Source organism: Lathamus discolor, chromosome 3 (assembly GCF_037157495.1).
Source record: "Lathamus discolor isolate bLatDis1 chromosome 3, bLatDis1.hap1, whole genome shotgun sequence".
In the NCBI taxonomy this organism is placed as follows: Eukaryota; Metazoa; Chordata; class Aves; order Psittaciformes; family Psittacidae; genus Lathamus; species Lathamus discolor.
In genome coordinates, this window is record NC_088886.1 from 136,725,630 (window position 1) to 136,743,432 (window position 17,803).

Genomic DNA, 17,803 nt, shown 5'->3' on the forward strand with positions numbered 1-17,803 from the left:
CTGGATACCTGAACTGAGTTTTAAGTTGACATTCATCAAGGATGTGCTATCAGCACGTCAAAAGAAAAGCAAAACAAAATACAAGTCACTGCTAGGTTTAAGAAGAGAGTACAAGTACCTGAATTGAGTGAGGATAGTGTGTAAACTGTCCCTGAGGGTTTTTAAACAGTGTGTGTACAAGTTGGATTCCTAAGAACATTAGTTTAAACTTACACTGCGGACTGATAAAATACCAATGTCTGACAATTTAACAAGTGGAGGTTAGAAAGAGTTATGAGCAAACACTCAAAACATATTTTATACATTTTAAAGCAGCAGTAAGCTGCTGTAAGCATACATCCCATCAGTACAAGCAACACATGGGACTCAGATAAAGGTTTCTATTTGCAAAAAGCCCATCATATATTGATAAGTAAAGAATATTCACCTGCTAAATTAGAATGCACCTAGTTACAGACTAGCAATTCAAGATTAATTTCTTTAATCAAATACTTTGCTATACTTTGCTATTACATACTAAAATTCCTTAAGCTCACTAATGCTGGTATTCTAATCTATTCTTTTTAAATGTTCCCCCTTCATTTAAGAAATATACCATTCCACAACTTAAACATTAAGATCCATTTTCAGTCCTCAGATGTAAAAAGCATGTCAATGAGTTTATATTAAAAATTTACATGGTAAAAAGGCTTGAATTTCAGCCAGAGATTCTAAATACTACTCATTCCCTGAAGGCATAAGGGAGAAAGAATCCCTACCCATTTTTCTTGTGATATAGTTTTCAAACTGAACATTAAACAATGGTCCAAAATGATTTTTCGGTTTGGGAAACTTCCCTTTCCCTACCCATCATCCCAGATTCCAAATGTCAAGCCATGAGATGGCCACCGAAATGATTAGTTAAAAACATCAGGCATGTATATATACATCCCCTGCCTGAACTTCACACTATTTTGTTGTATTAGTCTTTAAAAGACAGATTAGTATCCCAAGAGAACTTGTGATCTGACCTGAAAAGCCGTTAATGATCCTAGATTGTACGTTTAAGATATCTCATAACCTGAAGACCAGATTTAATTAAGACTCTGGCATTGTAACAGAAAAAGTGCTGCAGTTATTTATCCCTTTTCTGGTACTTTAGAATAGGTCAGACAAGTGCTTTTTATAGTGACAGTAAAGTTTACATCCTTTCATGCAGGCGTAAAAAATAGTATCTGCAAAAATATCTGAGAAATGTAGCACCAAGTAGTTGAAAACCTGTATTAGTGGTTGTGGTAGTGTCTTCATTATTTCCAAGTAGGAAATATTAAGTTAGGCTGTACCAGGTGATGACTATAGAAATTGTTTCCTGACATTGACTTTTTCTGCTCCAGTCAGAACAAAGTCTGGGTCCTAATTCCTGCTCCATAAAGTAGTTACCATCTGGAGTTATTCTAAATGATACCAAATCAGTAGCGACAAGCACAGGGGCGGGAAGGTTTGTTTTTAAGAAGGTGAATGAAATGCCCTGGATAGGCTGGAAAAATCCTTCCTCCTATTACATGGCCCAGTAAAATTGTTCCTGCCACTGGGCTAAGAGATTTTTGTGAGGATTAAATAAAGCTTTCTGAATAGGAAGGTTTTCATGACAACGCCTGAATATAGGCATAATTCAGTAGGACATGAACTCTAAAACTGCTGCTGTAATACTGGTATAGAGACTTGGCCCCAGTCAAAGTAAGAACAGGCGAGAGGGAGAGATGGACACGGGAATGCTGTTACTAACAGTTTTTTTTCTGGTATACGTGAAGTGGATCTACGGACCATTCTGAGTCCGCAATCCCTCTCTGCTTAGTGATCATCACAGTACAGTACATCATGTTTATATGCTGGATAATTTGAAATGAGTAACTGTAGTGGTTATTTTCTTTGCTACATCTATCAGAACTGCGTATGACCAGCAGTGCAGATTTTCAGGTTTCTGAAGGTTCTAACTACTGAGTTTTCAACATAGTTTGAGATCAACTGGAAACCTTTATAGTACCAAAATTAGGTACAGCTTTTTAAACCAGTATTAGTCAATATTATCGCCTGGTGCCAAGAAAAAGCAACATTGACCTAGACTGAAATTACTGTTCGTTTCTGAAACATTTCTGGGGAAAATCTAGAAGTTTCTGATCCTCATGCAAATGAGGGACACAATCCTTCCCATTCTACCTCTAACATTTGGCAGAGAATTTAACCTATTTAAAATATTGTGACAAAGCTTTCAGTACAGGTTAATAATTTTGCCTTCATAAGAGTTTGGACTGCAACAAGTGTATGCATTCTTACACTGAAGAGTTAAAATTTTGTCTTCACTGAAGAAAGAGCTCTTTACATTACAGATGTAGCCACACTGTTTTTGAGAAACAAGCGAACAGCAAAGTGTTCCCTTCACTCCTTGGACTTCATCTCCTAAGACTCAAGGACATCTTAGGAGCATTACTTCAAAGTAAACTGGAAAGAAACACACGGTAATTCCAGTTTTTCCTGTATAACAATTGCTGCAGATGATATAAAAAGCAAGACAATAAGAACTAAAACGAGCTGTTCCAATCTATGCAAAGCTTACTCAACCCTAAAGCCCCTGAATCACTTTGCCAGCTTCTGCGAACTTCCAGGGGAAGGCAATGTACTCTAGGGTTCTCATTAGAGAAGTATTTAGACTCAAATGTCAGACTGCCACGAGACAAAGCAGAGACTGGTCTGCTCTACCTGGTCTAAACACACGTGCAGTTGCCTCCCATGTTTAGGAATATCCTTGAGCATTGGAAAGCTCTACAAAAAAAGGTGGTATAGGAGTTGTGTGAGAACACAGAAGCAGAAGGTGCTCAATTACTAGAGGCACTACCTTACCTGTACACCTGCATTGTTAAAAGTAATTTGTTTTCCAATTGCAATGAAAATTCAGTGTTTGACTTCAGGTCTAGCAATAGGGTTGGGTAATGCCTGCATCAAATGATGAGTTCTGCAACAAGAAGCAAAGCAAAGCATACCTGTTTGCTTATGCAGCAACTTCTCCTGTGCAACAGGGGAATAAAAAAAAAAATAATGAGAAATTCTAAAGGAAACTGTCTAGAGCCTTTAAGAAAAAAAGGCAGGGAATGACTGGAGAATAAAGTATCTTTTGACATAAATAAAAACAAGTCCAGAAACGTGTCCCTACTAATATCTAACTGGAAACGTTCAACTCTATAGCTGTACTCAAGCATTACGGCCACAATAATGCCTACAACACTGTGGAATGAGGATCCAGCTGGCTGAAAGTGAGGTAATAGTTTGTAATAGGTCAGAGTTCTAAAAAAGCACTTTTACATCTTACAAGTCCAAATAAAAGAAAAGAAAATGACACATTTCATACATGTTGGGCTTTCTCACCAGAACTGTACGATAATTAACTCCACATCAGGACCCCTACCACACTAAGCCTTACTCATCTTCAATTATATGCTGCAGCAAAGATTTACCAAGCAACACCTAAACTTCAGTACAATATGAAACTTGATTCTTAAAACTTTATACACACAAAATATAAAATTACTTTTCTAGGATGGGGTAGGGGAGAGGGATTCTCCTTCATGATACTTGGACTGAAAAACTAGTTTTCAGAGACTGCCACAAATAGTATTCACAGTTTCTCGCTGTCAGGCTTTTTCAGCTACATCAACGTAGTACACAACAATACTGTTAAATCCAATAACTACATCGGATGGACGTTCTCGGGAATAAGAGAAAACTAGTGACGAAAAATACCCGAAAGGCCTCCTCCTAACGACGTCTCCATTTTTACAGGGTTGCAGTTTGTCTATGTTACACGTTAATGCGATCTCAAAAGAGCAGCAGGAGAAAGGTTTTAAACCTTCTCTCCTGTCCAAGTGATCCAAGTAACATAAGCATCCACTTACCAGAAATAACATGAGAAACAAGGCTTTTGTTACAAAGACAGCAGTGAACCACACCTTCCCACACCAAAATATGGTCAACCAGGGATTTTGGCCATGCAAACTGCTGGTCAGCAGGAAATCAAGCATGCTAATGGACAAACATTAATTCCAATCATATATTTAAAATGATCGCAAATACTACTAGTTAGCTACACTGAAAGCGCCTGTAAAAAATATGTAGTGAGAAAGGAAACAGAACATCAGTGATCACTGCAGCACTTCGAGTGATACTAGCCTTATGTGACGAATCACCTCAGAGAAAATACATTAGATGGGACTTTGAAACAAAAAAGGTAACATTAAAAGGTGCACCTGAATATTACAGACTAAATTTACAAAACCTACAATAAGGTAAAATATATATCTTTTGAATATTCAGCAGCTTTTTTTTAAATTTGTTTTTATTTTTTGAGAGGCTCATGAAATTTTAAAAAGGGACCACTAACTAATCTCAACCATGCTTCACAAAACAATAATGGCTATTTCATATTGCAGTTACCAATGTAATGCAATTAGTGCTTAAAAAATAATCTACACTTCTTTTTTTCTTCTTTTTTTCCTTTTCAAACAGAGACCTTTGGAGGAAATACGGTTGTTCAAAAGCTTCTTGAAAAAGAAAGATTACCTGAATAGTAAAGTTATCACAGATCAAGTGTTGTGTTTAAAAGCTTTGCAGACATGAGTATTACAATCTTCAGGTCTCAGGACATTTAAACTGAGAAAGTTACGCGTTTGGTTTGTTGTTGGTTTTTTGTCTTTTTAAATCCACTTTCTAACCAAAGCAAATAAAGAGTACTCAAGTTCTCACTATCTATTTACAATTCTTAGCCTACAGTCTGAAATGACAAGACAAATTCTCTTTTAAAACTGCAGCATTAAAGGGTAGGCACACCATTCTTCTGCTGCACGATTGTCACCCACTTAAACATACACATACAAAATATTTAGGTTAGTAAAATGAGCACTCCACATACACTACAGTGACAAGGTTTCTAAAACTCAACTCATGTCGCTTAAATAAAGACAACTACAGAAGGTTAAACCTCTCTGAACAGTAAAACTGTGTTAGCTTTTTTTTCCTTTAAACTTGCAGCAAACTTTCTACCATAACCTCCAACAGCAGATGAAACCACATGTTTAACTGCGCCTTTATTGCAATCACCAGCTAAACTGGAACGTATTGCAGAGTTTATATACGCTACTGAGCTTTAAACTGCTTTAAATACCAAGATGACAACTAGAGAGCTACGAGGAACCAGGAATTTGAGTACTAAAATATATTAAGTAAACAAAAAAAAGTGTACTTGGGGCCAAGTGCCCAGTCCGTTTCAAGAATGAGCAGTGCATATTCAAAACGACAGCAATGGTGTGCCTAACCTTTGAAAATATGAAGTTGCTGGGGAGGGGGGAGAGAGAATCAACTGTTCCAGAAGTCAGTCAGCATCCCTACAGCTATTTAGGCCACCCTCCCATGAACTTTGAGAAACCACTTTCAATCACTGACATCACTTAATGCTCTCACACAAAAACTCTAATGCTTCTTTTGGTTGTGCAAATGGGGGAAAAAAAAAACATAACAAATGGTAATTCTATCTACCTTTTGCACAGGTTAAGACCAAATTGTTTCTACCTGAAGAACCAGCAATTCCGATTTGGTCATACTGTGGTAAGTCCAGTAAGCTCCACCCAGTTACTGACCACTCCTGCAGAAAGTATCAAAGATAAAAGTTCTGTACAAAACTTATCCTGGATCTCCATATATCATATGATAACGATATCATTGTATTGAAAAAACTGGACTGGTGGTTTACGGAGTGCTTTTACGGTGTTTAAATGCTTATTCTAGCATGTAATAAACCACTATCAAAATAGATTAAATAAAAACAACAACAAAAAAGCAGGACTTGGATTAATTCCTGCTACTGGCAACTGTAATATTTAAAAAGGAAACACCCATTCACTGAGTGTTCGACCCTGACAGTATTACAGATAGATATGATGCAGAGCCTGAATCAGATCAGGCTACCAGTGTTTTACTTCTTCCCTGAACATTAACAAGCTCCTTCACTAATGTAGATATTTGGGCAGACTACTGAGGTTGTAACGTTTGAGATCACCGTTTTGTGGGCTTTTTCTTTTTTTTTTTTTTCCCATTTTTTGCAATATCACAGTAGTTTGTTACACAAATCCCCCTTCCCCAGATTAGAGTCATTTGAACTACTTGTTGGAACCACATAGTATAGTAAACTCAGAATCAAGTCTGTAAAAAGCATAAAGGTCACAAAGAACCATAGTTCTGTTATAATGAGGCATACCCTAATACATCATTTAGTGTACCCTGACTGCTCCTGACTGTGAGAAGCTTGTCTTCCGTGAGATAAGGCTACATCCTCAAGCAGGTGAGTCTAAATATCACCCTTCAAAAATACCAAACAAAATTACAGCAAAGGTAGTGTTACAAATAATTAACTGACATATTCTGAAGGTAGTGTATGTAAGTTTTCCCTTCCCTCCCCACCCCCCCACCCCTCCCCGGGTGAGCACTAAGCAGACAGTGAATGGCAAGTATGTTCAATTTATAAAGAAAATAGTGGAGAGCCTAATTAGACCCAATTGATTATCCTCCTAATAAGCAAATCTCTGAGTTCAAGTGAGGTACCATTCCTAAATAACCTGATTTAGCTTAAATCTTTCAATCAACTGGATCAAAGAAAAGGAGGGAGAAAAAGATCTCTGAAACATTTTGAAGAATGACAGTCTGATTCTCATTTGAAAAATGCCTGGTTTTAGGGAAGTATCAGTTTAACAAAGTGGACTTTTTTCTATGAAGGCAGACATGAAAACTCCAACACCGGAAGTTCAGGCAGGCTCTACAGGCAAGACGTCCACTTCCACAGATCTGCATTCTTTGTGAGGTAACTCAAGTCTCTATTACAGAGAAACATGCAAAAAGCAAAAGAAAAAGGAAAAAAAAAAGAAAAAAAGAAAATAAAAGAGGGTAGTGGGCAGGTGAAGGAGGGAAACTGCACCATACCGGGCTAGAAAAATTTACAAATGTGACATTCAGAGCACACCTTTCACCTGTGTCCACACAAGTCTATGCTAAACTGCAAAGGAAAGAGCTTTGCAGCAAATAGGAGAATCAGGTGCGCTCAGTGGTGGTTGAACTATGCAGTAGTGCTCACCCAGTTTGCAAAGTAATTGGCACTCTACAACATCCCTACTCATCTTTCAATTCATTTGCACTTTGTGCTGCTTCTCCCTGGGGATCTAATTCAATCTTTACTGAAACATCCTGCCCCTCCGACCTCATTAATTTCATTTTTTTCTTTGGAGGGTTTTTCAAAGTGCCCAGCCTCTCTTTAACTTTGTACTCCAGTGTACTGTGGGGGATCCCATAAATACTCTGAGCTTTGGAAACACTCATTTTCCCGCTCATAACCACAGAGATTGCTTCCTCCAGTATCTCGCTGTTGTACTGTCTGTATCTCCCTCTTTTCTTCCTAGGTTGCTTAGAGCCAGGATCTCCCTCTTGATCTGAGGTGGGATATGGCTGTCCAGAGGTAGACTGCTCAGCATCTGAGCCCCAGGAATCTGGTCCAGCATCCAGCAAACTTCTCCTGTTTTGTTTTGGAAGGATAGCCCTTAACTTTTTGCTAAGCGCGCTCTCCGTTTGTGAACCCATTACCAAAGAGCTATAGCTGTACTGGTCACCAGAGCGGGACTCCCATGAAAGGTCCATGCCTCGAACTTGTGGTATCTTTAAGTCCACAGGAGACGAATGGCTCATGTCCTTTTTCCCATCCTGTTTAGTTTGAAGTGCCATTTTTTGAAAGGCAGAGTTTTCTGTAAGAAAAGGAAGGTCACTGATGTTGCTGAGTGCACCATTTCCCCTGAATTTCATGCGGCTGAAATTGAATTCGTAGTGTGGTTTTGCCCAAGAAGCCTCCCTGGATAATATTAAGTGCTGTCCATGATTCTGTAGTCCAGATGGCCCATGGCTGGCAGCCGTAGAAAACTGGTTTCTGCTCAGCAGTTCTTCACTAATCTGGAGTGATCGAGCCAGCGGTACTTTAAGAGATGTGGAGTGGCCATAACCTTCCCTGGTTCCATCCTGCAAGCTTCTTGGAGGTACCCCATCACCACTCTGTAGTCCCTCCGGATGGTGCTGGCTGGGTCTCCCAGGTCGCCTAATTGGATGGAAGGAAACTGATGTGAGCAGGACTTGCACAGGTAGGGAGGGATGGGTGAGGGGGCCACTCCTTTATTAGAAGGCCTTGCTTGGGTAACATCACTTTTTGTGTTATTTATTTTTTCTCTAAATTTGTATTTATTTTTTGATTTTATTTTAATTTATTTTTTTTTTAAGTCTCAGCATCAGTCAGTTTTAAAACTTGTTCACAAAAAAAGAGAAGCTTTTTGGGCAAAGAAAAATGAAACCTGTTGGCTGGTCTCTGGTTGGGTTCACAAATTCTCGGAGTAGAAAAGACTTCGCGCAAGCGTCTGCAAATAGCACCTTAATTACAAAGTAGTAATCAATCGCCATAGAGCTACACACAACTGTGTTACTGGTGTGACGTTACCACTAAACAAGTACAGTAATAAAAGAGTAAGCCAAAGTGCAACATATTCGACATGCAAATATGACTGCCACCCGCAGTATCTACACATAGGTGGAAACATTGGATGATGTTCGCTTATATTGTATTGAAGAATTACTGCTCAGGGTGAAGAAAAAAAAATGCTTAGCAGGCCTCAAAGGTATTTGTTTGACTTTCATTAAGCACCGAATAAGAAAGCTTGGATACTGCAGATCACAAAGAAAAACACTGCATTACACTAGACTTACCAAATTGCTCTCATAACTAATTGCACATATACATGTCCCTGATTCTCATTTGATATATAGCACGGCTAGGAAAAGAAATCCAAGTCCCAGCTGTCATCCATATCAAGGGTTAACAGCAAAAAAAGCAGTGCGTATTTTTAGCATTTTCCTTTTGTCACAAATGTTGTACGACACAAAGTACTACTACTGCAGACATATGTATTTGATTTTTTTGCTAGCTTACCCCTCTCTAGAAACTAAGTCACACTAATTTCAAAATCCACCTCCAAACTTCTCCGTATTCAACATACAGATCAACAAAGAGACTAGCAAGCGATTCTATTTTCATGCTCTGGGACACTACAGTGCTGTAAAGCCCTCTAGCTAAGTCAGCATTATTTAAGGATAGGATACACACTATTGAAAAGCTACATTATTTTAATCCTAATGTGATGTTAAAAAGGAAAGTCTTAGGAGAAAAGACATCCGCTGAAAAGGACCTGGCGTGTAACATACACTGTGCTTGGTATGTATGCTGCTAGCTTCTCTCCAGCACGCAGCAGGTCATAGTTGAAGTGGGCAACAAGAGTCAACATGGATTCAGAACAAAATCCAGAAGTGAATGAAAGTTTACTATTCCAGAGAACTCTCTCAAACAACGTGCATCCTCTGCTCCTTCCACAGCATGTATCAGCATCTGAATGCACACCAGTGGTTCTGCACCTAAATAAAAGTCATTTTGCCAGGTCCCTAGGACAGAGGTTCATACCTGATTTCACTGACACTAAATAGACTGCAGTCAGCCTCGTGTACAAGTAACCACACATGCCAGTATGTCGCATCCTCTCAGGACCCACAGGACTGCTCAGGGCAGTACTAGGTGCTGGCCTTGCACCCCTGTGTGTTGGACTTCGGCTCTCACTTGACACACCAACAAGGGAACAAACAACACAGAGCTGTGATTGCTTCTGCTGCCTTCCTAGGCAAATAGAGCTGGAAATAAGTTGTCCAGCATTGAAAGAGAAGAGTTGGTGGGGAAGGTTTATGCTAAAGAATAGTGAAAAAGTATTAAGACTAACTTTTCAACAAGGATTGAAGTATTTTACTAATAAAACTATTAAATGTCTCAAGTCTGAAAGTAATATTTTTCCAAGAAGAAATTCTAAAGTTAGATCGGGGTGTGTGTGTGTGTTAGTTTAAAATTTCAAGCTTTTCAACGGCTAAATCCAGCAGTTAAATAGCAGCTTAAACCATACACTGTTTCTGTACTTCACTAAAAATGTGACTTGTTCACAGCAGCTTCAAGATAAAATTCTCCCATCAACACCCAAAATCCCTCTTACTCCCAGTCAGTCTCTCCAGTGCAATTGACTCAATCCTAAAGGGTTTCTAAATGTATGCAAAAGTGACCAAGAGAAATATAAAAGCTAAAAGAAACTTTATACACCATTCTTTCACACCTTGAACTAATGAAGGCAGGAGTACTACACCACACATCTTATAATCATTGTTTTAAACTTGTTCAGTGCTATGGTACAATCACAAATCCAAAAAGCCATGTTTAAAGTTTTCTGAGCTACCAGACTCCCTCCCCCAGCCGCTTTAGGTTATGATTTATGGTAGGAATTATTAACAAAAAGCATGCAGTGATTCAAACCTTTTCATTCAACTTGGTTCATCACTCAAAGCATTGCTACCCTAATACAAACTTTCCCGTTAGCTGACTTTCCTCTTAGTGGAACAAAATCTAAATTGTATTGCAAAGTCTCCAAGGCTCTTCGTACATTTAGCCGAACTCTCATCTCCATAGACGTCACTTACCACTAAACCCAAGCAGCAAGTAATGGACAGATATTTGGCTAAGTACTAAATTGGCCAAAATAACAGATATTAGAGTTCTTAACTGCAACAACTTATTTGGCAGGAGGGGTGAAGGTATTTGCCAAAAGGTTCAAATTGAAAAATACATTACTCCAAAGGGTTAACACCAAAAGTAAGTTAAAATTAACGGGAGGTAAGCACACATTTTTAGTATAAAACAGTTTTAAAAGGTCATAGTAAGTTGCTGTCTCTTACCCATTTCCCGGAGTACTGGAGCACCCTGGAGAATGACTCAGAGAGGTGCTGCCGGCACAAGGACTCTTCTTAGTGGATAAATCAAGCACACCGTCTATAGAGACAAAAGAATGACTTCAGTGTTTGAAGAAGCAGGATCAGCCATGCTGTTTCTTGACACACCAAGTCTTTTGGGCTAAAGTCTTATTTAGCGCACAGCATTTTCTATTTCATTTTATTTTTAAACAAACTAAGGCTTTGATTTGTTTGCTATTTGGCTTACGTGTGACTTCAACATAGCTCTCAGAAGTCATAACGTAAACTGACAAAATTAAAAGTGCACCTATTATCAGAGCCAGGGAATGAAAGGTGACCTACAAATGACAGTTCAGGACACACTACAGCCTGTCACACAACTAACCCTCCTCAGCGGTCCCAGAATGAGGCAATCTCCAAATTCCTGATATATTCCCTCTCCTTACAGGGCAATTTAAGACAGTATTTGATTTTTTTTAAATCCAAATCTCTGTAGGAAAATTCACTGGGAATTTCATACTGGAAACTCATTTTCAAATAAACACACGCTTAAATGTGAGACTCCCCCTCACCTGGCAGCTATCACCATCCTTTTTCCATATCTCCAATGGGTTCCTACTGGCAAAGCTGTTGCCTTTCCCTTCTCTATTGTGTCATTTTACTCCCTCTTTTCTTCCATATACCAAATTGTTTTTCCTGCTAGACTGCTTCTTCCATTCTCACTAATGGCACATCCTCACACTCACCCATACTCTTCTGCAAGCCCTTACGTAAACTCTGTATTTCTAGGCAACAGAAAAGAGAGTGCTTTTTGCTAGCAAAGCCTTGCTCCCACTGCACTGAAATGACCTGAAATTTTGGTCATTTTAAAAGGGCAACATTGTTATAGAAGCAGCACAGCCATTTGAAATTCCTGGAAACTTTGAAACAAGGAGTGTATGAGACAAAGATAAATGTAACCTGTTCGTAAGGTAAACTAGAGACATTTTTGAGCTCCTCACTCTATCTAATCAAGTAAATACAACCCAGCACAAGAACAATGTAAGATGGCTTTTAAATTGCTTAAAGTTCTCATTTGACATATGGAGGAAAAAAAAACCCATGATAAACAGTGAACTAGAATTAACTTGTGGAAAGCTGTTCCACCCACTGCATTTGGGAACACACCGTAACCCAAACTTAAGCAGGGAATTCAATCTTCCTTTTGAACAACACTTACGCAGCCACAAGAAACACAGACTGGATCAAGTAGCACCTCCTTTTCAAGGGGCTACACTAAACAGCATGGGCTGCTGCCAGGGGCACTTGCATCCACACTTCCTTTGTCAGAAGGGTCATAACGACCTGGAAGTCTCTGAGGGCAAGTAGAGCCTTCCTTGTACTCCACAGAGTTTACAACTAGCTTACCTACTGGAACAGATATGTAACAATAAGCACCATCAGCAGTCTTTCCTGACAGCCTCTTAAATCTCTCATTAACAAGTTTGGCAAAATTTCTTCCCAAGTACATGAAATGTAAATTGTAAAAAAAAAAAAAAAATAATAAAAAAAAAAGACAGATTGCTGTATAAGTTAATATGTGTATGTTCTAACGCTGTAACAGGTGTTATGAAGGGTTAGGGTTGAATCTTTAAGGTCCCTTCCAACCCAAACCATTCTATGATTCCATGAACATTACAAATTATCTTAGAGCTTTTTTGTCACATGGTAGCCAAAGAACAGTTCATGTTTCCTTCTTCACCTACAATCCTCTAATTACAAAAAAAAACCAACCAGAAATAAAAAGAAACAGAAACGAAACCGATTCTTTGGTTCAGCAAAAAGTTTCACAATAAGAACAGTTTCACATTTATAAGCATATATGCAACAGGTGTGAAATACATTTATAATTAGCTAGAAACAAAACCAAAAAATAGCTAGAAACATATTCCTATCAGCTAAAGGTACAGGTCCTCACTTCAAGACAGGCACCATATAACCTTCCACTGACACCATATACCCTTCCACTGCAGTTTCGTAACTGAAGTGTGGTGACAACTTTCAGCAAGTGCTGTAGGTGCAGTAAGTGTCCAGACGCCCAAACTGCATGCTGTTGGACACACCAAATTAACCTCTGTACAAAGGGCTTCATAAACCTAAGCTCAAAGAATAAAGAAACATCCACATACAATTCTGTACTAGCTTTTTAAAGGCTCTACCTTTCCCACTGGAGGATGGACAGCCTACTGTGGTTTTGACAGAATGATTTCAGACATTAATATATTTCTAAAGAAGGGTAAAGGGGCTAATTTTAATCCTCTCAGTAGGACACTTGCGATAACCTCTAGTCAACAGTTTCAGGGAAAAAAAAAAAACCAAACCAACATTCACATACTGTAAATCACTCACAGAACTCACTCGTTAAAAAACATTTTTAATGGCAAGCAAGGTTTTCAAATTAAAACAAGCTCTGCAATGCTGTTACAAGTTATTCAATCTGTGCTCTCCAGAACAAGTCTATTTTTAAGGCAGAAGAGACATTTCTTCCAAATGCATAAACCTGGAAGTTTTGTACAGTTCATGGGTATCACTTTTACAGCCTTCACAAAGCCATTTCTCACAGACTTCTAAAAAGATACTGTTTTCACACTATGGCCAGAAAGAAAATAAATCAGTCTTTCAATCAGACTGTGTACTGATCTCAGAGAAGAGTCAACATTATGGTTTTCATGACCATGTGAACTTGCCTTATCTGCAAGCACACAGTCTATTTTGGCAGACTGTTTCTTGCAGCTCCCAGTAGGAACAGCCCACTTGTCTCCAGAGCATGGAGCACATCCATTCCCTTTGCCCTTCTTCAGAAATATCATTCATGTCTATGGGCCCACATGCTTCCAAAAAGTCTCTTCTCTCCCAGCCACATCCAGCTAGTTGCTATTTTATTGTAAAAACATCTACTGCTTTTCCCCTTTACAGCTTATGTAAAAGTGCAACCTTTCAATTGCCTGGTTTTGCAATAAGAATGCCGTTAATGGATTGCTGTAGGATGCAAGACACTGGTAAGAGTCCTACCTTGTTCACTAGGTTCTGACTGAGACTTTCTGACAGTAAGGTCCAGAGGTGAGTCTTGGTCAGCCATGAGAAGTTTGCTGAGCACAGGGTTCTGAGCAGTTGCAGCCGTGGGAGAGGAGGCGACCAGAGATGCTTTCAGCAGGCTTTGGTTCTTTGTGCTATTGGGCTGGCTGGAGTCCTGAGTAGAGCTAGTTTTTGAGGTATATTCAGCAGCAAACTGTCGGATCATTCGCTGCATGATCTCACGGGCCACTAGGGGAATATTGGGGTCAGAGACCCTAGGACTGTCTGTAAATATTAGAGATGTTTTTTAAGGAAGCACTTTAAGTAAAACAGCTTTTATATTAAATCATTGCTTATTAAAAAAAAAATAATCTAATGGGAGGGAAAAAAATGAAAGCCACAGATGAAATAGTTTTTGTAGAAAATGTACTCTAGTCTTAGAATACCGGAACAAAAACTATTGACAATTCTGGTATAGCCTTTCCAAATTAAGAAATATGCAACCTTATCTTTTGTTTTCAACCATAGATATATTTGACCAGACCTTTAAGAGGTGTGGAAATGGAAATGGAGAGTTAGACTTCTGAAGTACCAAGTAACGAAGCTCATTCAACAAAAAAATTTAACAGGTTATTCAGAGGAAGAATTGAGTAACTTACCTGCAGCTACAGAAGGGGAGAAAGGAGAATAAAGTTGCAGCAGTGCCCTACAGGTCTACCAAGAAATCAAGCCCTGTAGTTCTGATTCTTCAAAATAACTCGCATAAGATCAAATGTTCAAGTGTTTCCATCCCATTCTATCTATTCCTTTTGACATTTCAGTCATTATCATCAATGCAACATCAGGGATTACTCAAAGAGCTTTCACATACACAAAAATCCCACGATGTGTAAAACGAAAAATAACTGTTTCTAGGAGAGCTGCTAAATCTATTAGAAATGTGAAATGGAACAGGCAGACATTCCAATTTATTTGTATGAAATACTGTATAAATACAAAAATGTTTGGGGATGTGGGGAAAAAAAAAACAACACAAACAACCCCTCAAAATCACCACCACCAAAACAAAAACAAAAACCACAACCACACAACTCCAGCAATGGCTCAAAAGGTCTGATTTTCTATTTCTGAAGAAACATTCAGGGAAAATTGTGCAGTAGAAGACCAAGCAAATCCCTAAAAGCAGCTCTCAAAATGGAACAACAGAGAAGTGTTTACTTCCTCTTTAAAAAAAAATTGTCCATGTTCAAAGGCAATTTATTGAGATTGAACTATTAGAAGCACGAGCAAAATCTTCTGTGGGATATTTAGTCTTAGATTAGACTTTTGCTGCCATTTCTGACAAAAATGCATCATCCCAACAATCCAGCTTTAGTGTATCTATAAAGGATGACTGACATTGAGCTTGAACATGGAGTTGTCCACAAACCAGAGAGAAGCAGCAAGCAGCAGCCTCTGTGTTTCTTGATGAAAAACCGTGCTGAGCTTTAAATACTTATCAAGCCCAAATTCCTTCCTGTTAAGCACAGCTTTCTAAAACTAAGACCTTTCATAATCACCATGTATATTCTTATAAGGGTATAATAGCTGTAAACTTTCAAGATGTTCATGTAAATTCATAATCATTTTCTTGTAAAATCTACAGGGTGTTTTATTGTTGCTAAGGATGAGACACTAGAGTTTAAGCAGCTCCCAAGAGATGAGCCAAACTTGAATTTAGGTGCAATCATATTCTCATTTTCTTACTAAGCAGCCCACAGGAACCCTGGAGAAGCATGAAGGCTTTTTTTTGTTATGGTGACATTTCTTCCATTTTCTAGCCTCTCTACTATAACTTGCTGAAGGACATATGAAACGCCCTAAGAAAGCCCACAAGGGCACAAACTGGTGGCATGATCACACTGATACCAACTATTCAACATGTGCTTGTAGTATGTACAAGTGGGGCTGGCAGGAATACAGAGCTCTGAGGCACCTGCATTTTCTGAAGAAGAATCATGCCTTCACCGTGCACCCATATCCACATATACAGTACAGTAATGCCTACAGTTAAACGTATTTCCAAATTCAGGAAGAAAATATTGCATATGCCTACAGCCATGCATCTTAATCTGCAACTTCAAAGAATAAGCACAGGATCACTACTGAGAGCTTTCCAGTGCTGCTCAAGATAAACTCACTAATTCAGAACACAGGACTCAATTTTTAAGCAGAAGAACAGTTACCTAGCACATTAAAGGCTCCTTGCTTAATATAAAGCCTGAACACTAAGGATTAAAGCTGTTCAAAAGCAAGTGGAAAACATTCGCTGGTGCCTCTGCAGCATCACTTGAAATCAGCAGATGTTTATTTTGACTCCATGTGTCTCATTATTTTGTTGTTTGTTTTTTATTTTAATTAACTAAAATTAACTAAACCATAGAAACTCTCAGGGAAGAACAATACAGCAAATATTTATCAGCTATAAATAATCTAAAGCAGTACCTGTGAGCTACCAAAATCTTGATAGCTGTTGTATTTTATCTACACTGAAATCTTCATTAAACCATCAAAAGAAGGTCCTATCCTGCCACAAGGTAAAGGTAACAGACAACTAGGTATGTACAGACAACGGGGAAGTATGAATACTCAAAAGATGCATCACAGAGTGGGCACAAAGCAGAGAGGAAGTACGTAAGATTAATGGACCTGCTCAGAAAGTTTGCTGATCTTGCTAATTGCCTATATATATAGGCACAAGAGTGCATGTCCTTGATGTGCAACAGGCATCTGTTCACAGAGCATCTGCATCTTCTCTGATCTGCCTGGGCTACAAAACACCAGTCTCAAATGTTACTGACAGTAAGGATGGAAAGAACAAACAAAAAAGGAAAGAACAAACATCTGGCATGATGCCAGGAGAGCCCAGCATCTCTGAGCATCACAGGAGTGTCAGAGTTCTGCCATTCTTTGCGTCCTCTTTGGTATGACAGTGCCTGGGGATCTTGTGGCACTGGCATGAGTTAGAATAACCTTTCAGGCAATCTAAATACAGCTAAGCTTGACAATGATGCATATTAAGGATTCAAAAATTACTTCCTGCCAGGCTGCTTCCCCTCCCTTACTACTCTTGCACCAAGCACAGATATGCCAGAGGAAGGAAAGCAAGAGTATATTAAAAAAAATCCATAAAGATTCTTAGACATCTGAAGCCATTTCATTATGCTCATTGTGTGCATCTGACCAAGGACAGAGCATTAAACCCCTCATTAGCACACTGCAGTATCTGCCAATGGTCTTCCAACATTCAGGAAAGTATGCATTTCTAATAAGACACACAGGCAGGTCATAGAGAAAAATTTAAGCTCAATGTTAAATGGATCACATCTTTAATAAACCATTTGGAGGTGGCGGAAGTGCATTATTTTTTCTCGTGAGAAAAGTAAAATGGAAAAAAGTATATTTTCCTCTAGATTTTTGTTTACTTAAATCCCTTCTGGATTTAAAAAGAGAGATGGGATAAATTTAAAAGTAAAAGGAAACATCAACCTTAGAAGAAAAGAAAAAAAAGAGCCAAACAACAAAACCCACACTCTGAGAAGGAAGACTTGCAATAAAAGCATTATCTGAACTATCAGTAGTAATGCAATAATTATCCTTCCTACCATCCTACATGCTTCTATACTTTACATAATGCATCATAATGTATAGTTTGTGTTTCTTCATTTGAGTCCTAAAAGAAAGGCTAAGATACTGTTATCTACTTAAAACACCTTTAAATATTTTGGTCCCTGGGAGGAAGGGCTGAGGACTGGCTACAGCAATTTCTAATCTGTTAAACTGAAGCCTTCCATTGTCCCCCAGAAGACAGGTTGGAATTACTGAT

At 38.7% G+C, this 17,803-nt stretch overlaps 1 protein-coding gene across 1 annotated transcript in view; it reads right to left on the minus strand.

The window, feature by feature from the left end:
* Window positions 1-6,453: 6,453 nt before the first annotated feature.
* Window positions 6,454-17,803, minus strand: part of LOC136010615 (ligand-dependent corepressor) — a 52,829-nt gene continuing 41,479 nt past the window's right edge. The window contains exons 5-7 of the mRNA XM_065672079.1: window positions 13,936-14,223; window positions 10,870-10,963; window positions 6,454-8,155 (exon numbers count right to left, since the gene is read on the minus strand). Of these exons, the coding sequence (XP_065528151.1) occupies window positions 7,186-8,155; window positions 10,870-10,963; window positions 13,936-14,223 (1,352 nt within the window). The 3' untranslated portion in view covers window positions 6,454-7,185. The remainder of the gene's footprint in view (window positions 8,156-10,869; window positions 10,964-13,935; window positions 14,224-17,803) is intronic.